The sequence below is a fragment of the Ranitomeya imitator genome, chromosome 2, assembly GCF_032444005.1.
Source record: "Ranitomeya imitator isolate aRanImi1 chromosome 2, aRanImi1.pri, whole genome shotgun sequence".
NCBI classification, from domain to species: domain Eukaryota; kingdom Metazoa; phylum Chordata; class Amphibia; order Anura; family Dendrobatidae; genus Ranitomeya; species Ranitomeya imitator.
This window is the reverse complement of record NC_091283.1, coordinates 169,085,641-169,113,504: the sequence shown is the minus strand read 5'-3', so window position 1 is coordinate 169,113,504 and position 27,864 is coordinate 169,085,641. Positions and strand designations below refer to the sequence as shown.

The window sequence follows — 27,864 nt, the reverse complement described above, 5'->3', positions numbered from 1 at the left end:
CACCTCTTCTTGGGTTAGATTGGTGACCCTTAATATAGGGTTTTCATTGTTTCTTGGGATTTCACCTAGCATTTCATTTTCCATCGTGAATACCGTGGAGAAGAAGGTGTTTAATATGTTAGCTTTTTCCTCGTCATCTACAACCATTCTTTCCTCACTATTTTTTAAGGGGCCTACATTTTCAGTTTTTATTCTTTTACTATTGATATAGTTGAAGAACAGTTTGGGATTAGTTTTACTCTCCTTAGCAATGTGCTTCTCTGTTTCCTTTTTGGCAGCTTTAATTAGTTTTTTAGATAAAGTATTTTTCTCCCTATAGTTTTTTAGAGCTTCAATGGTGCCATCCTGCTTTAGTAGTGCAAATGCTTTCTTTTTACTGTTAATTGCCTGTCTTACTTCTTTGTTTAGCCACATTGGGTTTTTCCTATTTCTAGTCCTTTTATTCCCACAAGGTATAAACCGCTTACACTGCCTATTTAGGATGTTCTTAAACATTTCCCATTTATTATCTGTATTCTTATTTCTGAGGATATTGTCCCAGTCTACCAGATTAAGGGCATCTCTAAGCTGGTCAAACTTTGCCTTCCTAAAGTTCAGTGTTTTTGTGACTCCCTGACAAGTCCCCCTAGTGAAAGACAGGTGAAACATATGTTTAGATGCCACAAGGGGGAAACGTCTTCCAAGAGTTCACTCTCATTGTACGCCATTCTTTCTGATTCTCTATAATTTGTAAGCCAAATTGTGATTGTTTTGTCTTATTTCTGATTGTTAAATTTTGTAAAATGTAATAAAAATAGCAGTTATTAAAAAAATAAAATAAAGTGGCTTAGGCAAACTGTGATCTTAGGGAGAGGTACTCTTGGATTTGGGAGCGATGAATTTGCTGAATTTCTTTTCGGGGGTGAGGAGTCATTTAGCTTTTCCAGAGCCTTTGTACTACCAGTAATGTGGAAGCCCCTATATTTCCTTTAACAGATGACGAACCTGAGTGGGGACTTGCTTTTTTTGTGTATTGATTTGAAGCTTTCTTTGGGAACATTTTACATAACATTTTGGATCATATTTATCCTGTGCTCTACACTGAGCACTTATTTGGGGTTTTCAATCTAAATATCTGAGTGACGTGATTCAGAAGAAACCCACGAGGGTTCCATTCACTGTAATGAGGCAGCATGGTTACTCTGGACCCCATCTGGCCTCCGTTTAAGCGATGTCCTTCTTGTCAGAGGTGCACAAAACTGTGGTCGATCACGTTTTTATCCACCCCTAAAAAAAAGACACCGCCAAGATCATAGGTCAGGATGTCTTCAGGTTGGTACGGGAGGCTATGTGTAAGAGAGGATGCAGAGATTAATTTGGAGTGTGGAGAGATTTGGTGGAAGATGCCTTCCAGGACTTTTCTTATCACAAGAAGGTTGATGTTCGAGGCTACATATTGCACCAGACATTAAATAATTGCATGGATGATGTTTTCAGATGTTTATTATTATAAAATATTTATCTGGTTTTTTTTTTACAATTTATCTTAATACAGTTGTCAGCTGTGGCCTTTCCTATTATAACAGGGCCTGGATTATGTAGGTGGTGGTTTAGCCACAGCAGGTAGATATATATAGTCCACCCCTGCAGACGTGCACCCCAGCACTTTGATCCTTTGATACTTTACCCATAGTGGGACCTCTTATTTTAGTGTGTTTGTGAGTGGGTTTATTTTTATATTTCACGGTCCGTACACTCAGTTAACCAATATACTGTATCGGCCATAGTTGTGCTGTGGTAATGTTTAACTGGGTTCAAGGCCCCTACACTCATTAGAAAGAGGTTGGCCAAAGGATGTTCCAGCTGACAGCTACCTTCCCCGACCCAACACCAGAGCCTTCCCATGTTCTCTATTATAAAACCGCTGCCAGACGACTTTGGCAGCAGCATATCTACCAGAGAATTTAAGGATCAGCCGCTGAAAACCCAATAGGCTGGACCCTTCTCTCCCCAGACATCATCTGTTGGAGAGAGTCAGGAAGGCCCTATACACATTAGACTGTTGGTCAACCAAGCTGACATTGGAGAGTCCGGCCAACGGTAGTCTAATGTGTATGGAGGCCATAGTACAGGTCTGCTGTAATAAGTGGCACTAATCAATGACAGTGACTAAGTGGTACATATGATTACAAAAGCAAGCAAGAACAAATTATACTGATATCAATGTCTGGTCAACATTTGAAAAGAAGAAAATATTCTTTGCAATTTGTTACAAGTTCACCAATTTATTCTGAATCATCTGCTCTCATATAATCCAATGTGTCCATCAACCTCACTGGCTAAAGGACAAGGAGGAGAGAGGGACACACATGGGACATAGTAAAAAGACTTCATAAATTCCCCCAAGATGGAAGAGTTAACACCTGGCTTTTTATTGCCCTGAACACTTGTAATCAGTGATTAGAGGATAAAAATAGTGAGAATTTCACACTGACTATATGGAAGGCAAAGGAGCTGCCTACATCATGTTCAATAGCAATCTAAGGGGTCATGATATTGATATTCCCATGTATAGAGGACCTCTGTCTGTAGCACCCTCATACTGACTAGTCCAGAGACAAACAGGAATCTGATCCCATTTTCCAGACCGCGGTCTTTCTATTTTTTAGTAGGGCGAAATTTAATTTCCGAGGACTTTAGGGAGTAATAGTTGCCTCTGAAATGGAACCAGATGATCCCTTTTCCTTTGGTATTGTGTTCACCCTCCACGTATTCCCCGTTCAGGTGGGAGAGATGGCAAGATTCAAACCACCAGCCTCCCTTGAAGTATTCAGCACAACTCTGTCCTGCTTTAGTAGACTTGTCATTGTTCTGGTCTCTGGTGGAGAAGGCTTGGTTCTTTTGTTGTTCTAATGAATTGCCTGGAGAAAAATCCAGAGAAACCACAAAATAAAAAATTACAATACCAAATATTCTTCCACTCAGGACAATACATATGGTGTTTTGATATTCTTCCAGTTCCATATAAAAAAAATTTTTATTTTTTATTTAAGACTCCCACGTCATTGTGGGGACCATTGTGGGCCAATTATTGGTGGTATTAGAGGGGTTCTCCACGTTGTACAATCCCTACACGTATAAGTATTAGTGATGAGCGAATATACTCGTTACTTGAGATTTCCCTACACGCATAAGTATTAGTGATGAGCGAATATATTCGGTACTCGAGATTTCTCGAGCACGCTTGGGAGTCCTCCGAGTATTTTTTTAGTGCTCGGAGATTTAGTTTTTCTTGCCGCAGCTGAATGATTTACATTTCTTAGCCAGCATAAGTACATGTGGGGGTTGCCTGGTTGCTAGGGAATCCCCACATGTACTTATGCTGGCTAACAGATGTAAATCATTCAGCTGCGGCAAGAAAAACGAAAACTCCGAGCATTAAAAAATGCTCGGAGGACCCCCGAGCATGCTCGAGAAACCTCGAGTAACGAGTACCGTATATTTGCTCATCACTAATAAGTATCCATTGCCGGGACCAAGTGATCACCTGTTATCTGTGGAGAAACCAGTTGTTAAGTGTTCACTTCCCCTGCAGCGCCACCACAGGGGAAATTAAACATTCCATGATGACTGAAAAAATCAACTGTTTTTCTGTGATAGCAGGACAGGGCAGGTCCTCCAAACTAGGATATGTTCATCTCTAATCAGCGGAGATTTGGAAGACCCTCCATAAATGTAACATAGTTTGCAGTTCTCACCAAAAATCAATAGGTGTGGCTGACTTCTATATTATTTATACAGGCAACTTTTTTCGGGATGGTAGTTAATTAACAGATCAGTTCTGGATTGGTAGCATCCTGTTGCAGAATGGATGGTAGTATAGGGATTGTTAATGGTGTTGACATCCCTGATAGCCACAGGCTCCACCTCCAGCAAGTAAACGACTTTGCCAGCTTTGGCTAAACAGACATTTCAGGTGGATATGAAGTACTAAACGGCAGCCATTCAGATCAATGATCATCTTTATAAGACTAAGTATACTTGAGGTTATCATTCTGACTTATAGAGGAGGCAAGCAGGGAACCCCAATCTATGATGTCCGTATGCGCTAATAAGGTACATGGCTTTACAAGAAAACCCCTTTAATTAATTCCACATCCCTCTCTACTTTTGATATACACCATAATAACCACACCATTAAAGAAAACCAATGTCACCCATGGGTTGTAACAACCATGTACAACCAGAGGCAGCTTGATAGTTTTCAGCTCCAAATTCTAAAATAATCATCACCAAACCCTCCCATTTTATCTAAAATGCTGCATTAAAGGGAATCTGTCGCCTACATTTTCGTATATAAGATGCGGCCACCGCTTTCAGGGGCTTATCTACAGGATTCTGTAATGCTGTAGATAAGCCCCCGATGTAACCTGAAAGATAAGAGAAACAACTTATATTGTACTCACCTGGGGGGCGGTCCGGTCGATGGGCATCGCGGTCCGGGTCTGGCGCCTCCCATCTTCATGCGATGACGTTCTCTTCCTTGCTTCGTTTTGCAGCTCCTACGCAGGCGTACTGATTTACCCTGTTGAGGGCAGAGTAAAGTACTGCAGTGTGCAGGCGCCGGGAAAGGTCAGAGAGGCCCGGCACCTGCGCACTGCAGTACTTCGATCTGGGCAAATAAAGTACGCCTGCGCCGGAGCCGCGACAGGAAGCAAAGAAGGGGACGTCATCGCATGAAGATGGGGAGGTGCTGGACTCGAACCATGACACCCATCGGACCGGACTGCACCGGACCACCCCCCCAGATGAGTATAATATAAATTGTTTCTCTTATCTTTCAGGTAACATCGTGGGCTTATCTACAGCATTACCGAATGCTGTAGATAAGCCCCTAATGGCGGTGGCCGCATCTTATATACGAAAAAGTAGGTGACAGATTCCCTTTAAGTGTAAGCGAACGGGGAGAGTAGCTGCTTATACCTGCTTCTCCTCCGATGAATGAACCATATCGCAGAGTAAACTGGTCAGACTCTCCATCAATCTTGAAATTACTGTATGTGGCATAGGTCCTATTGCCTTTAAAGTCTTCCAAATCAAAGCGGAGTTGATAGGATCCTGCAAGAAATGATCACCAATACGTAAAGTTCCAGTGTTAATTTGCTTGTCTTATCCCCCTCCCCGACAATCCAATAGTTTATGTCTAGACCAAACAGTGGATCTGTCATGGGGTTGCCGCAACAGAGAGGAGCCAGAAGACCGCAGCGTCTGATTGCTCCTACTCCTGCCCTGAAAAGAAGCACTTCTCCTTCTTTTTAAATGGTGTTTATTTATTTTGGCAGAACAGGGGTTAATCAGCCATATTGGGAACTCTGGGAGTCTGAGCTCCCAGTTCAGCTCCGTTAGCCACTCCTATCCCCTTTATAATCTGGGTCCTGATTCAAACCAATGTCAGAGATAGCTTATGCTGCATGGCTTGGAGGAGAGGTGTTTTGGTGCTTATATGAGGAGTTTGGAGGAGTTATCTGTGATTGTTGCATGGTTTGTAAGTATGATAATTCCCTTCCCTCCTCTTACTTTGGTTTTCCCCCATCCTCCACTCCCCGGTGCATTCCTCTGTAATATGTGAGTGAATATTTGTATGCTTGGCATTTTCAGTTTACCCTTGTTTGTGTTGCCTTGTTCGTTGGGTTGGTGTACTGCAGTGCACAGTATCGCCCCTCTTCCCTGGGTGGGGGAAGAACAGATGGAGGGTTGATTCAGGAGATAAGGCAAGGGTGGTTGTTCCCAGCATCTTCACCTTCAGAAGTATCCTGGGGAGTAGGGTGAGCTAGGGCACCCCTAGTGGTAGGGACAGGGAAGGAGATTCTGGTCCTGGGTCATCCGACAACTGGGTCGTGACAGGACCTGTCAGCACCACAGATGATCAGGGGGAAAGAGGAGCGTCAGATGTGCATCTAGCAATTATTTAAACTGGGTTTTGAGCCATAAAGTCAGTATTTTAATGGGTGATTTAAACTACAGTATATGTATTACAAAGTAGAGATACACTGCCCAGGATCTGGCTCACCAGAGCAAAGAGCCACTGGAACCATGTACCATGACAGCAATGGGTGATCAGTTGATGGCTGGGTGTTTTACAGGACAAACCCTTCAAATCTGCTGTTGAGCGCCCTGACATATCCTCTAATCGTGGTGAGTTACCTGAGCTTGTCAGGCGATGGAGATGTTCATTTCCAAGCCAAAATTCACTCAACTGACTACCGAACCCCCACTGATAGCTGTTCCAATCACGATTAAAGTCCACCGATCCATCAATGCGTCTCTGAAATACCTGTGAGAACAGAGATCAGCTAGATGGGAAGGCAAGAGTCAAAAAGAACCACATGTGCTATGATGACTTTTGGGCATGGGAATGGTTCTATCACGATAATGTACAGACAAACGTGAGAGAAAAGAAGTCTTCTTTTACCCGGGGTAAAAGTTCAACCTGTAAGAAGTTTAAATGTGGAATGCATTGTAGCTATAAAGCATTATTTCCCTAATTTGGGTCCCTGAAAAATGTACATTGGGTACATATATACAGATAAGGTATGGGAAACTTACAATCCAGCCTCCCCCGTCTGTGTCCATGTCACACAGGACTGCCAAAGGCCGTCTGCCATCAGGGTATATAGTATACCATCCTGTCAGGTGAAAGCCACCGTCCTTTAGCTCTTTACAGTTCTTTGCTCCTATACAGTAGAAGAACAGACAGGTTAGTGTACTTATTTGTGTGCAGCATTAATATGTTGGGAACTGTATAGCAATCAGCATGTCTGAAAAAAGAGGACCGTGAAGATCAGGGGTGAGATTTCGTAACTTTAGGATTTCTGATGTGATGCTTCTTAAGCCCTGCAGAATGACGTAGAGCAAGATCTCAGAATGTGGAATTACCCTATTGAGCAGACAACACTGCAGGAAACACTCTTTTGGGGGGATTGATAGAGGATTTTTTTTTTCCTGAAGTGTTATTTGCAGCATTCCTATTAGAACAGATCAAAGCATTTTACATCAGAAGATGCTTCAAAGAAGTGACATGCACCTTTTTTTCCACCAGATTTTAAAAACTTCTTAAAGAAAGAAATACTCAAAAAATTCCACATGTGAGATTAGGTTATGTTCACATAGAGATTTTTGAGTGGATCCGCTCCAAACTGCTCAACAAAACACTTGCAAATCTCTTCCTAATAATTTCCACGGGAAATCCACATTGCAGTTCTTATGAAGAGTTGCATGCTCGTTTGTCTTTTTCTGAAGATGTTTTGAAACACAAATTTTTTTGAAAAAAATAATGCATGTTGCTTCTTTGAAGCAGACCTTGATAGAATACCCACCAAATCTAAGTGCTGACCAAACAGAGAGCTGCTAAAAAAAAGTTTAAGGAAAAACCTCTTCCAAAACCTTTAGGAGGAAAAGAAATCCTCTAAAACATCCCCCCCCCCAAAAAAAAACAAAAAAAAAAAAACAAACAAACAAGAGTTTCCTTTAAAGGGTTGTCCGGCATTAGGGTACAAGTCTGCAGGCACTCTATGTAACTGCAGACTTGTAAATCCTCACAGTACGCGCATTGCCCGCTGTGAGGATTCCCCGGTGATGGGAGCAAGAGGTAATGTGACCGCAAGTATGCGATTTCCATACTCCCGGCCACATGCTAACTAGACGTGTCCAGCCTCACTTATGATACTTGTATTGATTGAGGCAGCGCAAGTTTAGCCGGCCTGCACACTTTGGACTCTAAGGCGGGACAACCCCTTTATGTCAATGGCATACTGCCAATGGCAGCAGACCATGCATCCACTAAGGGGCCCATTAATCTGGGGGCCCGGTGATGGAAGAGGAGGCCATCTGCTCCCTCCTCAATCATACTCCATCTGCATCTAAGCTCTGATGTCTCAGCACAGCGGGTGCAATGTCACTACTTTGTGCTTGGGGTCTGGTTGTCAGGGAAACCGGCATTGCGCTGCCATTGTCTCTGCAGCACTAATGGGCCACACTCCCTCTGTGCTCCCGCTGCTACCCTGGCACTAAGTGGTGTAGCGATACAACAATGGCGGTTCTGTATATGTTTAATACCTTGAGTTAATAGAGCAGATTTATTAATATTAAAAACAAAAACATTCTTTGTTGCCCATAGCATCCAATCCTGGCAATAATATAATACCCTACTGTAGACCAGAGTCAGACATGTGGTGCACACCATTAATACATTTAATATTTTAAGTCCTCATTTTCCCACTATGAAAAGTGTTTGTTAAAGCCTAAAGGTTGCTTAAAAGTAATTGATACCTGTCCACAGAAGTGCTGGACATTCCCGCTAGGATGCTTTCACACTGCGCTTTGTCCCACCTTCAGTGGTCCCATTGGGGCTTATGTCCAGACCCCCATAAAACAGGATTCGGATGTATGCTCTGACGGGGCCATAGACAATAATGGTGCCAACAGAGTCATCGTGCGATCTGAGATGTATCATTTTCGGGCGTATACGCCTACTGGCGGCAAACACCCAGATGCAATCTACTATGCCTGAGCGTCCACCCCGAGGAGGCGCATACACCCGAAAATGATGCCCAACAGAGAGTACATTGACTCTGTTGGCACCATTAATACATGGCACGTGTGCAGTATTTATGAAACAATTTTCACCATAATTCTGCCACATTTTCCTCAGTAAATCGGTCCTTTCCTGGGAACTGATGCCATCGGTGCTTACCAGTAAATTCCTTAGGACAAGAACCGCCCTTGTCACCTTTTTCACCTGGAGAAAGTGTGAAATTGTGTGTTACTGATAGATAGATTTCATTTCCCTCCATTTCACATTTTAGAAGGAGGATCCTAATGAATATCTAAATTATGAATGATTTTTATGTTAAAAGTTCCTACAAACGCCCACATCTACACCACAATGTCCTGTTGATGGCTGCCACTAGGCGTATAATATTAAGGTCAGAAATGGCGCACTCTATGATGCAAGGAGGTGCTCAGAAGGAATAAATATGAATCAAAAAAGAGAATAACCTTCGGCACTCAATAAGGTCCACAATAGCTTCAACTTTTTCAACTTTCAAAAGGTAGATTTATTATAGAACAGCCGATTAACAACAGACATCACAGTTTCCAACGTTTTGGCAACTTATGCCTTTCTCAAGGAAGTCTGTAGGGAGTAATCACTGCCTTTTGGAGACCATAAGCAGAATCTGCTATACAGGGGAACGGCAGAATAGGCCGATCTCACCGCTGTCACAGCCTATTCTGGCAAAAAATTAGCCCTCACCCAACCCCAGATCACAAAAAATGGAGATGCTACGGGTCTCTGAATATTGCACAATTATTTTTATTTTTTTGAGCAAACTTTGGAATTTATCTTCACCACTTAGATAAAAGAGAACCTAGACATGTTTGGTGTCTATGAACTCATAATGACCTGGAGAATAACAATGACAGGTCTGTTTTAGCATTTAGTGAACCTAGCAAAAAAGCCAAACAAAAAACAAGTGTGGGATTGCACTTTTTTTTGCAATTTCACCGCACTTGGAATTTTTTTCCCGTTTTCTAGTACATGACATGCTAAAACCAATGATGTCGTTCAAAAGTACAACTCGTCCCGCAAAAAATAAGCCCTCATATGGCCATAATGACGGAAAAATAAAAGTTATGGCTCTGGGAAGGAGGGGAGCGAAAAACTAAACGCAAAAGCGAAAAAAGCTCCGGTCATGAAGGGGTTTGGGTATGTGCACACGTTGCAGATTTGCCTGCGGATTTTTTTTAATGCGTTTTTTGATGCATTTTTGAAAGGTAAATAAAGATGTATTATTGAACAAAAAAAAAGACTTGTGATGTCATTTCTTGTCCAACCTCCTCTTTTACATTTGTCCAACCCACACTCCATTACCCACACAGGTAGATCATTCCTTCTATCTATCTATCTATCTATCTATCTATCTATCTATCTATCTATCTATCTATCTATCTATCTATCTATCTCATTCCTTCTACCTATCTATCTATCATATCTATCATATCTATGATCTATCTATCTATCTATCTATCTATCTATCTATCTATCTATCTATCTATCTATCTATCTATCTATCTATATATCTATCTATCCCCTATATGGATAGTTAGGCTACTTTCACACATCAGTTTTCTTCCGTCAGGCAGGATACAGCAAATGTTTGAAAAAACGGATCCGTTGCAAATAGTGAAAAACTGATGTATCTGATCCGTTTTTTGAGAGAGACCAACCAGAACGGAAAATGTGCATGATTTGAATGGAAAAGTGCATGAAAAACCGGATTCGTGCCTGACGGCAAAAACCTGATGTGTGAAAGTAGCCAGATAGATATATCCATAGGAATAAAAAAAACAGAGGCAGCACACCATTAGGCTAGGTTCACACTGCGTTAGCAGCAGCCCGTTCAGCACATATGCTAATGTGCTGCTGTAACGCAGGTGCCAGCGTTTGCATCGCGCTAGCGCAGATAGAGCATCTGCTAGCTCTATATGCGCTAGCGGTGACGGACCCGGAAACGCTGCAGCCCGCATCTCAGGGTCCGTCACTCAATGACAGCACATCGCTAGCACACACCCATTGTGGGCGTGCGCTAGCAATGCATCCGACATTGCAGTCTATGGCGGCGTTAACGGACTACGTTACACCGCGTTATGCCGCGGTGTAACGTAGTCCGTTAAACGTACCACCATAACGCAATGTGAACCCAGCCTAAGTAGTAGAAAAAGCAGGAGCTACTTTTATTAGCCCATCTCAGCAACGTTTCGGTTCTGGTAGATGTGAACCATATGTTGTATGTACTGTTGTATGTAATGTATGTTGTATGTACTGTTGTATGTACTGTATGTCATATGTTGTATGTACTGTTGTATATACTGTATGTCACATGTTGTATGTTGCATGTAGTGTTGTATGTTGTATGTAATGTATGTCATATGTCGTACGTACTGTTGTATGTACTGTATGTCATATGTCGTGTGTACTGTTGTATGTTGTATGTACTGTACGTTATATGTTGTGTGTACTGTTGTATTGTTGGATGTTGTATGTACTGTATGTCATATGTTGTATGTACTGTTGTATGTTGTACTGTATGTACTGTTGTATGTTGTGTGTACTGTATGTTATATGTTGTATGTTGAATGTTATATGTGCTGCATGTTATATGTTGTATGTACTGTTGTGTGTTGTGTGTACTGTATGTTATATGTTGTATGTTATATGTACTGTTGTATGTTGAATGTTATATGTGCTGTATGTTATATGTTGTATGTACTGCTGTATGTTGTATGTACTGTATTTCATATGTTGTATGTACTGCTGTATGTTGTACTGTATGTACTGTTGTATGTTATGTGTACTGTATGTTATATATTGTATGTTGTATGTACTGTTGTATGTTGAATGTTATATGTGCTGTATGTTATATATTGTATGTTGTATGTACTGTTGTATGTTGTGTGTACTGTATGTTATATGTTGTATGTACTGTTGTATGTTGAATGTTATATGTGCTGTATGTTATATGCTGTATGTACTGTTGTATGTTGTATGTACTGTATGTCATATGTTGTATGTTGTATGTACTGTATGTTGTATGTACTGTTGTATGTACTGTGTGTCATATGTTGTATGTACTGTTGTATGTACTGTGTGTCATATGTTGTATGTACTGTTGTATGTTGTATGTAGTATGTTCAGTATGTCATATGTTGTATGTACTGTATGTTGTATGTACTGTATATGTGTGTATGTGTTTTTTTTTTTTACATTCAACTCATTAGCCGGGTGATGGGACTACTATTGTCCCATCATTATCTAATGTGTCAATCACTGTCACTGCAGCAGGCATAGCCTACATCTGCGGATGTGCCTGACTCAATGCAAGTCTATGGGTGCAGAAACGCTGCGGATCCGCCAAAAGAATTGACATGCTGCGGAAAAAACAATGCTGCATTCCCGCACGTTTTTTCCCACAGCATGTGCACAGCACACTTGGTTTTCCATAGGTTAACATGCTACTGTTAAACGCATGGAAAACTGCTGCAGATCCGCAGCGTCAAAAACATGGGAAAATCCGCTACGTGTGCACATAGCCTCAGTATTCTGACATTTCCCACTACCAGTACCTTATATACATGAAAACCAGCATCTTTACCTGGTTCACCTGGTTTCCCAGGTAGTCCATTATCTCCTGTGCAAAAAGAAAAGAAAAACAAGTATTACACAATGCACAGCTTATACCAGACTATAAAAGTCATAGAACTTTAAGGGGTAGTCCGACCTTATGATACCGATGACCGGTGGACCGGTGTGAGTGCTGAATGTCAGAACCCTACAGATCTGATATAAGGATAGGTCATCAATATCATAAGGCTGGTAACTCCAATAAATTTGTTTTGCAAAATAAACTTGTCCTAGATCTATATCTAAAGACACTTATCAATCATGAGATATGAAGAAAAGAACCTTCCATTATTAATATAGCAAATGTTTCTTTACAGTAGGACAGTCAAACTCTGGAATGCCCGGCCACAAGATGAAGTAACTGGACAATTTAAAGTAAAGACCGGACATATATGCATATATTTATGTGGAACAGTCAGGGCCGCCATCAGGGCATTACAGCCGTGACTGGCGTATGGGGCCCGGTGGGCAAAGGGGGCCCGCATCGGGTCCCATCTCATCTGCCCATCGGGCCCCGGCCCCAGCGGCAGGCTTCAGGCAGTACACTGAACCTGCGTCTGAGACGCAGGTTCAGTGTCCTCTGTTGCTTGCGGGCCCGTCCGGGCTCGCAAGGCAACAGTTAAAGCCACCAGCCAATCGGAGGCTGGCAGCGACATCAGTGAGCACGGACGTCATTCGCCGGCGACTCCATGCTGAAATGCCTGCGATGGACGTTGGCACTGGACCCGGCCAGGTAAGGAGAAAGGGTTTTTTTAAATTTTTTTATTGAATGCGGCAAGCCCGGGGCATGATAAAGATAAGAGGGCAGGATGGGAGACACAGGGGCTTGATGGAGACACGGGGGCAGGAATGTGAGACACGGTGCAGGAATTAAAACACAGGGGGCAGGAATGTGAGACACGGGGCAGGAATTAAAACACAGGGGGCAGGAATGTGAGACATGGGGCAGGAATTACAACACAGGGGGCAGGAATTAAAACACAGGGGGCAGGAATTAAAACATAGGGGGCAGGAATGTGAGACACGGGGCAGGAATGCAAACACGGGCAGAATGTGTGACACAGGGGGTAGAATGTGTGACACAGGGGGTAGAATGTGTGACAAGGGGGCAGGATGGAGACAAATGGGGCTGGATGGAGACATGGGGCAGGATGGAGACATGGGGCAGGATGGAGACAAATGGGGCAGGATGGAGACAAATGGGGCAGGATGGAGATAAATGGGGCAGGATGGAGAAAAATGGGGCGGGATGGAGACAGATGGGGCAGGATGGAGACATGGGTCAGGAATATAGGGAAGGATGGAGACAAATGGGGCAGGAATATGGGGCAGGATGGAGACAGATGGGGCAGGGATGTGGGGCAGGATGGAGACATGGGTCAGTATGGAGACATGGGGCAAGATGGAGACAAATGGGGCAGGAATATAGGGCAGGATGGAGACGGGCAGGATGGAAACAGATGGGGCAGGATGGAGACAGGTGGGGCAGGATCGAGACAGATGGGGCAGGATGGATACGATGGAGACAGATGGGGCGGCAGGATCATTGGACAGATAGGTCAGGATCATGGGACAGATAGGGCAGGATCACGGTGTGATAGAAATATGTATATCATGTAGATCTCACTTGCATGTATACTCCTCTATAATCATATATACTCATATAAACGCAAATATATCTATATACACTATAATCAATTGCTTAAAATGGCTGACATAAACTGATATAAGCCAGACAGACAGTTCGGTGTTTTCCACCCAAAAAGCAGAAGAACTCCAGATGTATTAAGTGCTGATGAGTTGTCTCAACTTTGTCCCAGATGCAGAGAACTTCATTTTAGTTGTTTAATCAGCAGTCATATGTCCATTAATCACAATATTCCATATATATTCAGATAACCAATAACAGAGGAGCTAGACAATATGTTAATTAACTAACCACCCCTAACCACTCCTTTCTATTTGCAATTATAAAACTATGTATCAGGAAATAAAGGATCAGTATTGATGGAATGCTTTCCTGTCACAATCGTGTACAGACTCATTCTTGATGAGCGCTCAAAATACTCAGTCTTATTGGGAACGGCCACAGCACACACGGGATAGATTTATCCAACCCAAATTTCTATATCAAATGGCACCCAACGTGGGGCATGGATGAAACACACAGCGACCCCGCTGACCGGAGAGACGGAGGTGTTGGCCACGGCCTTGGTTCACGGGATGAGACTGCGCAGCTCCATAAGTAAGGTAAGAAAATGTTATCATCTTACCTGAAAGTCCCCTGTGCCCAGTCCGGGTCTATACCTCTTGCTGGTCAGGTGTGGTCACCACCGCATTCCCAGGTAGTGTAAAAAGTCCAAAGCCTGTACCCAAATCCCTGGGATCAAGGTGTCTGCTGTGTGCCGTGTTTGTGTTCTGTGTTTGTGTAGATCCGGGAGAAGCAAGGAACAGTGACTGTTTGTGGTTGCTGGGTAACAGACCGCAGGAGGTCAAATCACTCGATAAGTTATTGCAGGATTCCCGTGCATAGGAGGAACAGGTAGTTCCGGGGCAGGTGGCTCCATATCCAGGCACACGGGTAGTGATAACTTAGAGGGCTACTGCAGATTCCCGTAGTGCCGGCTATCCAGTTAAGATGACGGACCGGGGTGGTAGATATCCCGCCTGCTGTGTTTTTCACTCAGGCGGCCCGGGCACAGGTGTGCTCAGTGCGATTGGCAGTAGTCTGTTCCCAGCGCAACCTGCACTTGTCACAGAATAATTAAATGGCATCTCTCGGACGTCTGTATCTGTTTGGTTCGAGTCACATGTTGCTGCTTTAAGAGCATATAATTGTATAGAGAAGTTTTTTTTCTCTTCCTCTTTTTTTTTCCTTTTCCACGCCGCAAGCAGAGATATATCCATTGTAAATCACACAGTCATATGTTTTTTTTTTCCTTTTTCTAAGTTTCCTATTTTTGCGTATATATGGCTATGGTATAACATTTATTTGAAGAGGTGAAACTAAATGATATCTATCATTTTTGATGCGACATACGTGATTTTTGGTAAAACAGCAGCTGCTGATAAAAAGGGGAAGTGTGTCTGACTGCATTTCAGCGCAGAGTACAGAAAAAAAAAGTTAAAAGGGGGGAGAAGAGAAGCCGTTTTAATTTAGTTTAATTTTCTGGTTTTTTGTTGCATTTTGAAGTTGTTAAAGTTTTTTTTTAAAAGTTTTTCAAAGTTTCTTTTCTTTTCTGCCTCTTCACTTTTTTGTTTAAAAGGGTTTTTTTTTCCTTTTCTGTAAAGATCCTGAGTTTTGGATCGTGTACCGAGTTTTTGATGTTTTTTTTATGTTTTGATTTCAACATATTGCACCAATTTTTGGAAGTGTTCCTTTCTTTTTTTTATTTTATTATTTTTTTTGTGTTTTTATATATCCATTTGTTTGAAGTTTTTTGTTGTGGTTTTTTTTTTCTTTTTGCAATGGGAAATAAGGTGGCCAAGAAACAGGAGGGTCTTTTACTTCCTGATGAGAAAACGGCCCTTGAGATAGTGGCAGAACACGAAGGTGTTAAGTACGTGAAGAATTTTAGAAGGTATAAGTATGTGAAATTCATCAGAACGGCAGAATTCAAGCTGCAGAATGGCATGACGTAGAAATGAAAATTAGGGAAGTTAGCTGATGTTACATTGCTCAATGCTGATACATGGTATACAGTAGCAGCAGAGCTTACATCGTTTAGGTGGTACAGAGAGATATGTGAGCAAACCAGGAAGTGATTTTTATGTATATAAAATGGGGAAAGGTATTAAGCCATCAGCAACTCCCCATGCTCTCACCAGATTCCATGGTATAGGGAGTTTTTGCACAGTATGTGGTGCGCCCCGCCCAACCTTTGTACATGGAGATGGCGCTGTTGCTCTGACCACACAGTCTCAGGCAGAAGAAGGGAATTTTCTTCTTGTCTTTCTCCTCCATCTTTCTTCTCTCTATCCTCCTTTTTCTCTGTCACTCTTTCTCTCCTCCTTCTCCTCTCTCACTCTCTTGTCCTCTCTCTCTCCCTCTCTATCTCCTCTACACATCTACTCCTCCTTCTCCTTCTCCACACCTCTTTCCTCCTTCACTCACCCTCCTTCTCTCCTCCTTCTTCACTCCCCCACCACACCTATCTCCTCCTGCTCTTCCTTCTCCACACCCATCTCCACCCCTCTCTTCTCCTCCTTCTCTCTCCCTTCCACACCTCCCATCTTCTCCTCCCTCTGTTCTCCTCCCTCCTTCTACATCACAATCCACACCTCCTCCTTCTTTCACCACACCCTTTGCCTCCTTCTCTCTCTCTCCCCCTTCTCTAAAACACCCGTCTTTTGCTCTATCAGCTCCCCTCCCTCACTCTTCACCTCCGCACGTCCCGCCTTCTGCGCACTTTACATCTCTACCTCCTTCTCTTCCTCTGCACCATGTATCTCTTCCTGTTTCACACTCCCCCAGTAGAAGGCACCCCCCAAGATACAGACACATCAGGCAGCAGACAGCTCAGCCCTGGGTGCAGAGGGGGGAGGACTCATCATCTGTTGATAATCTGCAACTTCAGCACCGGTCAGAGCTGCCTACATTCACATCAACATAGAGCTATAAGCCTAGTCCACCACAGCTTCAGCAAGGGGGGAGACATCCTCACACAAAAAGGCAACTTCTAAGTGCAAAATCAGCCAGTGTATGACCCCAGCACACGCTATCACAAGTATTCCTCTGATGAAGATGAAGAGGGAACATCATACATGCTGCCCAGTACCAGGAAAAGAAACCCACAGGCATCAAGAATGCAGGGGCAGATAGAGGCACCACCATTACACTATGTGCACTTCAAGTCAGGTGACAATCTTCCAGACCCAGGGATGCATCCCATGCCATTTTACTGAAGAATGTAGCAGAACCAGCAAACATATATAGCCACCTGGAATGATCTCTGGGCCACAAATGGAACTGAAAAACAGGTGATGCACTCTGGCCAATCATGAAGGAACAATTCAAACTTCCAGCAGTATTAGATGTACACGCTTGGGAGTCAGGGCCACAGCTAATTGAACAGCTCAGAGTGTGAGCCAAAGGCAGATTGGCAGGACAAGCCCTCAGCTTACATGACATGAGCCAAGACAAGACAGAGTCTGTAAAGAAGTTTCATGGCAGAGTAATGCAAGTATTCCAGGACTTGGGCTTCACCATTCATCACCAGATACACACGAAAATTTTGGCACAGGCCTTTGTGCATGGACTGAGACAGCCAATCAGGAAACCACTGATAGTGGCTAGGCCCGAGAACAGGTCAATAGCAGTGGACTGACCCAGCAAAACGGGTTATGTGCACCTGGGAGACTGTTTATTGCCAATTGTCGCCAAAACTGCTGCCATTATAGCGCCACAAAAAGCGCGAAGAAGGAAACGGGTGCCGTGCTGCTGAAAACGCCGAAAAGGGAGCCAGAGGTGAAGACGCTGCAAAGTGCCGAACGACACACCGGAAGAACCGCTGCAGACTCCGGAGAGGAGACACCAACCTCAATAAGGTTAGCAAAGGGGAGAAGCTACATCAAAGCAGAGGGAAGAAGTAATGGCAGATGCGGCCGCAGACCCTGTAATGCCCCAAGACCTTGGGTTGGATGCAGCCACCGGTCTCATGGCACCCCCGGGCCTCGCCACGGATGCCCCTGCAGGCCCCATCTTACCACCGCAGCTTCAATCAGCAGGCCGGACCCAGCTGCCGCTACAGTGTCCATCATGCCGTTGTCCACAGTAGCCAAAGGGATTGAGTCCCAACCAGGAGTGCAGAAGACAGCCCTTCTCATTTTGACCACTGACCTGGAAGCGCAACCACCCTTCAAAGACAGAGGAAGTGTCAAGTGTTACATCTATGACAAGTTTGGCCATTTCTGGAACCAGTGCAGAGCACCCATGCAACCCAAGAGTTGGTCCAGAGAAACAGGTCAAGGAAGAAGTACAGAAGGCAGTGAAGTACCCCATCCATAGGACAGGGGCAAGCAAGCCAGGTCTGCAAGACACTACACTCCTGACATGTGAAACTCCGTCTGCAGGACCAATACCTCAAATTGCCCTGAAAGTGGATGGCATTGTCAGATCTTTTCTTCTGCACACCGGTGCAGCCAGAAGTGTGATGAGACCTGCGGAACTCGCTGACCCCACCTGCCTATCAGAATCCTCTGTGTCTCGCATGGGCATTGATGGTCAAGTCAGACATTCTCAGCTTACAAAGCCTCTGAGCGTGTGCACTCAGCCAGGACACTCTATCCTGTCCCAGTTTGTGGTGTCAAGAACCTGCCACTCAACCTGCTGGGAGCAGACCTACTGCAGAAGCTGAAGGCAACCACAGTGTTCCAGGAAGATGGGACCATGACACTTTCTTCATCCCTGACCTAAGAGGAATCATGGTCATGCTGGCGGCCCTACAAGAACCTCAAAACAACCGATGAGGCCTACCCAAGGAGGTACTGTACGTAGTACCAGAGAGTCCATGGTCTAAGGGACCCCAGGACATGGGAAAACCTCAAGTTGCCCCAGTACAGCTGTCACTCAAGCCAGGTACCCCGTACCCTCGTAAGGCCCAGGCCAGGCCTAGAGTCAAGCTGCCTCTGACCAACTGAAGGTCTACCTGGAAATAGGAATCATTGTTCCTTGCACATCACCTTGCAATACCCCGCAAGGAGAGTCAGCCAAGTTCAAAATGGTACATGACCTGAGAGACGTGAATGACGCCACGGTGTTTGAAACTCCAATTGTGCCGAATCCCCACACTCTGCTCTCAAAAGGTGCCTTCCACAGCAAAAGTGTTCACAGTGACCGACCTGGTTAATGCTTTCTCCAGTGTTCACTTCATCCAGAAGACCAGTACCTGTTTGCCTTAACGCACCAGGGGGGACAGCACACATGGACAGTTATGCCACAGCGGGCTTAGAACAGCCCTTCACAATTCAGCAAAGCAATGTCCACAGTCCTTACCAACTGGGTCACAGAACATACAGAAGTAACCCTGCTACAATATGTGGACAGTCTACTCCTTTGTGCACGTGTAAAGCCCATTCCTTGTCTCTCCTACTCTACCTGGCGGAGCAGCATTGCAAGGTCTCAAAGAACCAAGTCCAGTGGTGTCTGAAGTGAGTTACGTTCCAGAAACACTGTATTGCTCACATCTGACAGATAACCGGAAGACCACAGTGGAGAAGATGGTTCTTCCAACAACTCCAAAGGCGCTACAGGCCTTCCTTGGTCTAGTTTCGTATTGCAGAGACTGGATCCCTGATGCTTCAGTCCTAATGCAGCCTCTGTATGACTGTGTCAACATAACCCCGTTCCTCCTGACAGATGCGGCCTTCAGCTCGTTCAAGAAGTTAAAAGACTCTGTAGTCTCAGTGCCAGCACTAGGCTTACCTGACTACGAGAAGCCATTCCGTCTCTACCTGATGAAAAAAGAAGGCCTTGCTACTGGAGTCCTGACGCAGCTTCAGGGGGAAGGCCGAGACCTTTGGGCTAATTTTCAGCTTGCTTGGATCCAGTTGCAAGGGAAGCCCCCTCCTGCATGACATCTCAGCAATCCTCAACCAAACCCAGCCAAAACATCTCTCCACCGCCAAGCATCTTCGCCTCCAGTGCTCTCTACTCCTGCCCGACAATGTCACCATCTCCAGATGCACAGTCCTCAACCCGTCCACTCTACTCCCACTCCTAAGGGGGGGATACAGATATGGACCCTCAGATCAAAATTCTGATCAAAATCTGCATGATACCTTCCGCAGGGATCTGGATTTGCTCCGGACGGATGACCATGATTGCTTCAGCATCTTTCAACAGGAAACAGCAGGACTACCTAAGGTGGCAGAAGAGCCACTGACCAAACCAGAGTTGATCCTCTACGTGGATGGTTCCAGATTTGCAGATGATGAAGGAAGATTCCAGATAGGATGTGCAGAGACCAGCAATCAAGAGATCCTGTGGTCCAGAAGTCTGCCGCCTAGTCTGTCAGCTCTGGAAGCAGAACTGATAGCGCTGACGAAGGCCTGCCAGATTGCAGAAGGCAAAACTGCGAACATATACACCGATTCAAGGTACTCGCATTGCATAGCACACGACTCTGGACCCGTCTGGACTGCAAGAGACCTCATCACAGCAAGCAGAACAACCGTGAAGCATCATGGAGCCATCAAGGACCTGCTGGATGCACTCCAACTTCCAAAAAATGGTGGCAGTACTAAAAGTCAAAGCACATGGAAAATTGAACACAGTAGAGGCATGGGGTAACAACATGGCGGATATAGCAGCCAAAGGAAGGCAAAATGGAGAAGTGGGAGAGGTCGTAGAGCCGGACGGCTACTACATGACGACTGAAGACAAGAAACCTGACCAGATGACATCCTGGGATCCGCTCAAAAAGCTGCAAGAGCATGCCCTAAAAAAGGACAAGAAGGAATGTTGGATGCGGAATGGAGCAACACATGAAGAAGGAAGGGTATACACAATGGACTACAAACCCTGTTTATCCCGAAGCATGTATCCAATGGTGGTCCAGTGGGCACATGGGCCCACACACAGATCAAAGACACAGATGAATGATCTGATTGGTGCTTACTGGATCGCTCCAGGGATCTCCACCCTAACAGCCAAGTTCACTAGCAGCTGTCTGACCTGCGGCAAATGCAACCCTGGAAGAATGAAGAAAGTTCCCACACATCATCTTGCCAGCCTGCTGTACCCCTTCCAGAGGATCCAGATAGACCACATCCAGATGCCGCCAAGTGGAGGTTTTGAATATGCCCTTGTGGTCGTGGACGTGTTCTCAGGATGGCCAGAAGTTTTTCCCAGTGAGGAACCAGTCAGCAAAGACTACTGCAAAGAGACTACCCTCAGAGATGAGATACGCAGATATGGGGTCCCAGAAGTGATAGGCAGTGACCAGGGACCCGCAATCACAGCAAATCTCACACGGGAGATCTGGTCAGCAGTAGGGTCAGACTTAGGCCTACACACTCCCTACAGTCCCCAGAGTAGTGAGAAAGTGGAAAGACTGAATGGGACACTTAAGAACAGGATGTTGAAAGTTGCTCAAGAAACAAACAAATCATGGCATGAGACACTCCCAATCACACTATTTAGTGTCAGGCACACTCCCAGAGGCTCAGAAAAGCTGTCACCATATGAAATTTTGTTTGGGTCTAGTCCCAGGTTAGGGGTATTCTTCCCTCAGCAGCTGACTATGTAATATGATAGTTTGTCTGCTTATGTAATTGAACTCACCAAGAAACTTGCTAACATCCATTCTCGAGTTTTTTCTTCATTGCCAGATCCAGATTCAGTGTCCGGTACGCACTCCTTGAAGCCAGGAGACTGGGTGTTGGTGAAAAAAGTTTGTAAGGAGAACACCACTCGATCTCAGATCTGATGGTCCTGTCCAAGTGCCGCTGATGACACCAACCTCTGTGAAGCTGGAGGGAAGACCCACTTGGATCCACGCATCGCATGAACGCTCCCCTACCAGAAGATGACACCCAAGCCAGAATGATGTTGTGGATGCCCTGCCTGACCGAATAGATGACCTTCCTGATAAAGAATACACTACACATGCTATTGACTAAGAGACTGATTGCAACTAACCCCCGTTAGGGAAAGATCTCCTGATCGCCCATTTGCGAAAAGTCTGTACGGTGTAGGGCGTAGGCCCTAGGCTTGCGTCAGTTCGTCGGCAGCACAAAAGAGTTGCAGCGCTTTGGGACAGGAGGCTAGGTTTAGGGCAAGTGATATCTAAGGGGGGCTTGTGATAGAAATATGTATATAATGTAGATCTCACTTGCATGTATACTCCTCTATAATCATATATACTCATATAAACGCAAATATATCTATATACACTATAATCAATTGCTTAAAATGGCTGACATAAACTGATATAAGCCAGACAGACAGTTCGGTGTTTTCCACCCAAAAAGCAGAAGAACTCCAGATGTATTAAGTGCTGATGAGTTGTCTCAACTTTGTCCCAGATGCAGAGAACTTCATTTTAGTTGTTTAATCAGCAGTCATATGTGCATTAATCACAATATTCCATATATATTCAGATAACCAATAACAGAGGAGCTAGACAATATGTTAATTAACTAACCACCCCTAACCACTCCTTTCTATTTGCAATTATAAAACTATGTATCAGGAAATAAAGGATCAGTATTGATGGAATGCTTTCCTGTCACAATCGTGTACAGACTCATTCTTGATGAGCGCTCAAAATACTCAGTCTTATTGGGAACGGCCACAGCACACACGGGATAGATTTATCCAACCCAAATTTCTATATCAATGGGACAGATGGGGAGATCATATGGGGCAGAATGTGAGAACATATGGCTGGAGCCAGGCATGAGATACACAGGCCAGGATGGGGGATATTATTACCATAGGGGCTAATTAAGGGATATTATTACTGCAGTGATGTATTTATTTTATTTTTTGAGGATACTGTTTTAAATGAGGGGCCGTCCTGTTACTGTTTAGAATGATACTATGTCGCCTTTTTTTCTTCATCTGGTGTAGTGTAGAAGTTGTGGAAAAAATTAAGCAATGTGTTCTGCAAGAGGAGCTCTAGATAACTGTGTTATTTCCTGCAGAGACAAGTCCTGGCTGGAAGACGTGATGGCGGTCTGTGCTGGAGGAAGATGGAAAGCGAGGCTGAAGGACTTCATCTAGAGATGTCACTGGTGAGTCAGTGTGTTACCTGTACACGGACACTGCATACTAAGTACAGATCTCCTGTGTATAATGGCTCATATGGTGATATTAGTATCATGGTTTTTTTTTTATTAATGATCAGTATTGCAGTATTCAGTCACTATGTGGTGGTAATATGTGGTCTGGTCATGGTGCGGTGGTATTTGTCCCTTGTATGTGCTATTATTCGGTCACTGTGGTGGTAATATGTGGTCTGGTCATGGTGTGGTGGCATTTGTTCCCTGTATGTGCTTTTATTGACCACCATGTGGTGGTAATATGTGATTTGGACATGATGCGGAGATATTTGTTCCTTGTATGTGGTATTATTCGGTCACTGTGGTGGTAATATGGTGTCTGGTTATGGTGTGGTGGTATTTGTCCCTTGTATGTGATATTATTGGTCATTTTAAAAATTGAAAAATAAAAATATACCTAAATTGTATTTCATATTTTAACACATTTGTAATAGGGTACAGTAGCGTAGGGCCCGGCCAAAAGAGTCTACCGTGTCGTGGTGGCAGATTAGAAAAATCTTTTGGCCAAAACAAAAGCTGCTGTTATATGTGTGATCTGGTGATGGGAACTGTTAATGTGTGATAGGTGAGAAGTGCAGTTTTTCCAAGAGAGAGCGGTGGGGCTGTGGACAGTTCGAGGGGTGGAGGCGGGGCTGGGGTGGAGCCTGGGGGGAGTCTCAAGGGGGCCTCAAAAATGTTGCCAGTATGGGGCCCCGAAATTCCTAGTGGCAGCCCTGGGAACAGTATATTCATCTAGGAAATTTATCCAACTGTGTTGAAGGGGCCAGGAAAAGGATCCTCCTCCTCTCTGTGATAGATGGCTACTAGAGCAGCAAATCTTTTGAAATCTGAATTTAACAGATGTTGCCAGGAAATTCAATTATCCTCTGCAGCAAATCAGTTCACCATGAATCGAAATTATCCAAAGCCTCCAAATGCTGTGAAAAGATGTCTACAGTACTCTGCTTCCTCTTAGGACTGTAACCAACCTCTTTCAAGCACTTCAATGTGAAGTCAGTCTTAATCAAGTGACCTCAATATATACGGTCATGTGTAATTGGATGATGACCACATTTTTTTGTGCTGAAAATGTCCCCCTCATATTATACTGGAGTGAGGGTCCCAAAAGATGGAGGGGGAACCTCAGTGGAGGAGCAGCGGGTCAGAAGAGGCAGGAGACTTCTGCTGCGGCTAACCCCTGCTAAAGAGAAAAGAATATTCACTGCCCTCCACGCACATAGTCCTGGTGTGGAGAGCAGTGAGTATTCCGGCAGCTGGTCACTGCCATGCGCTGCTTACAAGCATAAATCAGCTGCTGGCACCGGAACAAGATGCTACAAAGGAGCGCAGCAAGGTAAGTAGGATGGTTTATTTTTTTTACGTTTTTTGATGGGGACCATGCATACCAGGATATGGATAAGGAGCCATGCATACAAGGATAGGGATGAGGAGGCCATGCAGACCAGGATTGGGATGAAGAGCTATGCATACCAGGATAGGGATGAGGAGACAAGCAGACCAGGATAGGGATGAGGGGGCCATGCACAGCAGGATAACGATGAGGAGCCATGCATACCAGGATAGGGATGAGGGGGCCATGCATACAAGGATAGGGATGAAGGGGCCATGCATACCAGGATAGGGGATGAGGAGTCATGCATACAAAGATAGGGATGAGATGGCTATACATACCAGGATAGGGATGAGATGGCCATGCATACAAGGATAGAGATGAGGAGTCATGCATACCAGGATAGGGATGAAAAGGCCGTGCATATCAGGATAGGGATGAGATGGCCATGAATACAAGGATAGGGATGAGGAGCCATGCATACCAGGATAGGGATGAAAAGGCTGTGCATACCAGGATAGGGATGAGATGGCCATGCATACAAGGATAGGGATGAGGAGCCATGCACACCAGGATAGGGATGAGGAGCCATGCATACCAGGATAGGGATGAGGGGGCCATGCACACCAGAATAGTGATGAGGAGCGATGCATACCAGGATAGGGATGAGGAGCCATGCAGACCAGGATGGGGATGAGGGGGCCATGCAGACCAAGATGGGGATGAGGAGCCATGCATAACAGAATAAGTATGAGGAGTCATGCATACCCGGATAGAGATGAGAGGACAATGTATACCCGGCTTATGCTCGAGGAAATATGTTTTCCCAGGTTTTTGTGGTAAAATTAGATGCCTCAGCTTATACTTGGGACAGCTTATACTCAAGTATATATGTTAATTAAATCTTTATTATTCTCTTTTTCTTACACATTAATCTTCTTTGCTATTTGTACAGTTTCTTTAGTCTTTTGTGACTTCTATGTCTATGGCTGCACTGTGAGCTCTGACATCCTCTCACTATCCAGATTCACCATAAAATGGCTGCTGCATTCCCTGCCTCCACTTGTATAAAGACAATGATGGACACTGCTGATTAGCTGTGCTATACAAAGTGATGTAATAACTGTGAGGTATTGCCCAAGATCATGTCATCAGAGTATTCACTATATTTGGAGGTAGTATTGTTCACAAATTGATATACATTTTTATTACCTTGTTTTCCTGGGAGTCCGGGCATCCCTTGTGGACCAGGGGCCCCTGAGTCACCTTAGTGTAAAACAAAAATCATTAGACCTATAAAACCAAAACCAAACCAATTGTCTCTTTTTTCATTCTTTTTTTTCATACCTTTCGTTCCCACCGGGCCTGGATATCCAGGAATCCCTGGAAATCCTAAATAAAAAGAATCCATATGAAAGGTTACTGCTTCCCCACGTATAATACAGGAAAGATATATATCTTGGTACCGTGTAATGTATAATACATGTTGTATTATACGTGGTTCTATCCACGTATAATACAACATGTATGATGCAATCTCCGGTCGAATCATGGCTGCATTTTATGGCACAGATCCATTGTGGTTCTATTGATCCAAACTTAGATGACCATAGGGTTCTGTAATGCAAAGATATGAAAAGGTATAGAAAACGTAGAAAGGCAAGCATCCCTAGATTACAAGCGTTCCTCTATTGGATCAGAATACCTTTCATTCCAACGGGTCCCTGTGGTCCGGGTGGACCCGGTATGCCTGGAAATCCAGGACATCCTTGCAGGACAGTTAGCTGCTTGGAATCCCCAACTTCTACAATCTTCACTTCTAAAGAGAGAAAGGAGATCATTCTCATCTTGGACATTTATGGCATAACCATAGGAACTCTCTCCACTCACTTTTTCTTCTGTCCTGTGGATATGCCATAAAGCGATGTGCACACGTCCGGATTTTTAGCGTTTTTTTTTTGCGGAATTTCGCTATAAAAACGCTATAATTCCGCATCAAAAATGCTAAAAATATGCATCCTATCATTTAGAATGCATTCCGGATTTTTTGTTCAGATGGATGCGTTTTTTACCGCAAAAAAAACGCATTCCGCAAAAAAAATGGACATGCTCATTCTTTTTGCGGATTTTTTGCGGATTTCTAAGCCAAAATGACTTTCAGGGAAAAAAAAAAAAAACGCTAAAAATCCGCAAAAAATCCGCGCAAAAACCGCGATAAATCCGCGTGGAAAAAAACGCGATTTTCTGCCAGAATTCTCCGGATTTTGTCAGGAAAAAAACCTGACGTGTGCACATACCCTCAATGTCCCAGATGGGCATAGGCCATAGGGGTATGTCAGACATACATTTATGACATATCCACAAGAGAGAAGTAAGAGGGAATACAGAGAGGTGTTAGACTTGATAGGAATTCACAGAGAAGATAATAATAATTAGTAAATATATTAAGTTAAATATCAGAAAAAGTCTTATCAGATTGTTATATTCATGTGACATGCTTTAAGATATTTTATGCACATTTTATTTTTTTTCATCTCATATCTCTAACATATCTATCTACCCATCTATTTATCTAATATCTATCTCACATCTATGTATATCACTCTCTATCTTTATATATCATTTCCCTTGTTATATACATGAATATATTAAAAGAAGATATAGGTGTTTTACCTGGACATGAGGCTTCTGCTTCACATTTCTGATAAGACAAGATGAAGAGTCCGCTGATAATGCACAGTATATATTGTGATAACCCTTTCATGGTTGTTTTCTGTCTCTCAGCCACTGATCTATGCAGAGCTTATGTATCTTCAACCTGGCTGCAAACGGTGTCCCAATATGCATCACATTTCCCGTAATGTCTGGCTGACCCCTAATCATTAAAGAGAAAGTGATATTCTAAGGTGACGCAGCCAATGGCTGATTCCAGTGTATTTACCCAGCACAGGGTGAAGGTTGTGTTATTGGAGTTTTGGGGGCATAGACCTGTTACAAAATATCAGAGTAAATGTTTGGGATTTTGGAAACATTTTATTGAGAATTTCCAATTAAACAAGCACAATATTAGTAAGTTACCTTTTATGTACTTTCTTTCTGAAGTGCTACTTAGAATTTAAAGTAGACATATCCTCACTAATCATTCTGAAGTAGCTGGCACAAATCCACCCACAAGCCGCCCTGTAAAAGCACATTAGGAATATTTTTGGGCAAGTAGAGAGGCAAGAAATTCCTGGTCTCAGAGCTCCTACACTTCAGATTGTCCCTCACACACACATGGAAGCAGCGCCAAGTCAAGTCCCAAAACTTCGAGGGGGTCCTTATAGATTTCAAAAGATGCAAACCCACCCCAAGATCCCAACTTGTGGAATCCCTGAATGCCAGAGGCCTCTGAAAATGAGTCAACACAACCCTTTAGTCAAAGTGCTTCCCTGATAGAGCCCTGATTTCCTACATTCCTAGACCCCACCGGCGAATTACCTTCAGGACCAAGGTAGCGTAAGCCGGAAGATGTCCATGCAGTGTGCGA

At 44.0% G+C, this 27,864-nt stretch overlaps 1 protein-coding gene across 1 annotated transcript; it reads right to left on the bottom strand.

Annotated features, from left to right (window-relative positions):
- Window positions 1-1,465: 1,465 nt before the first annotated feature.
- Window positions 1,466-27,197, bottom strand: LOC138662374 (ficolin-1-A-like). The gene is made up of 10 exons (XM_069747913.1): window positions 27,009-27,197; window positions 26,041-26,154; window positions 25,683-25,727; window positions 25,548-25,601; window positions 12,192-12,227; window positions 8,732-8,776; window positions 6,586-6,713; window positions 6,184-6,313; window positions 4,963-5,097; window positions 1,466-2,900 (listed from the first exon to the last, which is right to left on the bottom strand). Exons 1-10 carry the CDS (start codon window positions 27,097-27,099, stop codon window positions 2,638-2,640), a joined length of 1,041 nt encoding a protein of 346 aa, XP_069604014.1. The 5' UTR covers window positions 27,100-27,197; the 3' UTR covers window positions 1,466-2,637.
- Window positions 27,198-27,864: the final 667 nt, after the last annotated feature.

Bases quoted from the DNA above. Each gene is read 5' to 3' on its own strand.
- LOC138662374 (XM_069747913.1), bottom strand. From the start codon at position 27,099: ATGAAAGGGTTATCACAATATATACTGTGCATTATCAGCGGACTCTTC. The intron at 25,728-26,040 runs GTATTCTGATCC...CTTTTTATTTAG, and splicing joins GGGACCCGTTGGAATGAAAG to GATTTCCAGGGATTCCTGGA. The intron at 25,602-25,682 runs GTATGAAAAAAA...TTTTACACTAAG, and splicing joins AGGCCCGGTGGGAACGAAAG to GTGACTCAGGGGCCCCTGGT.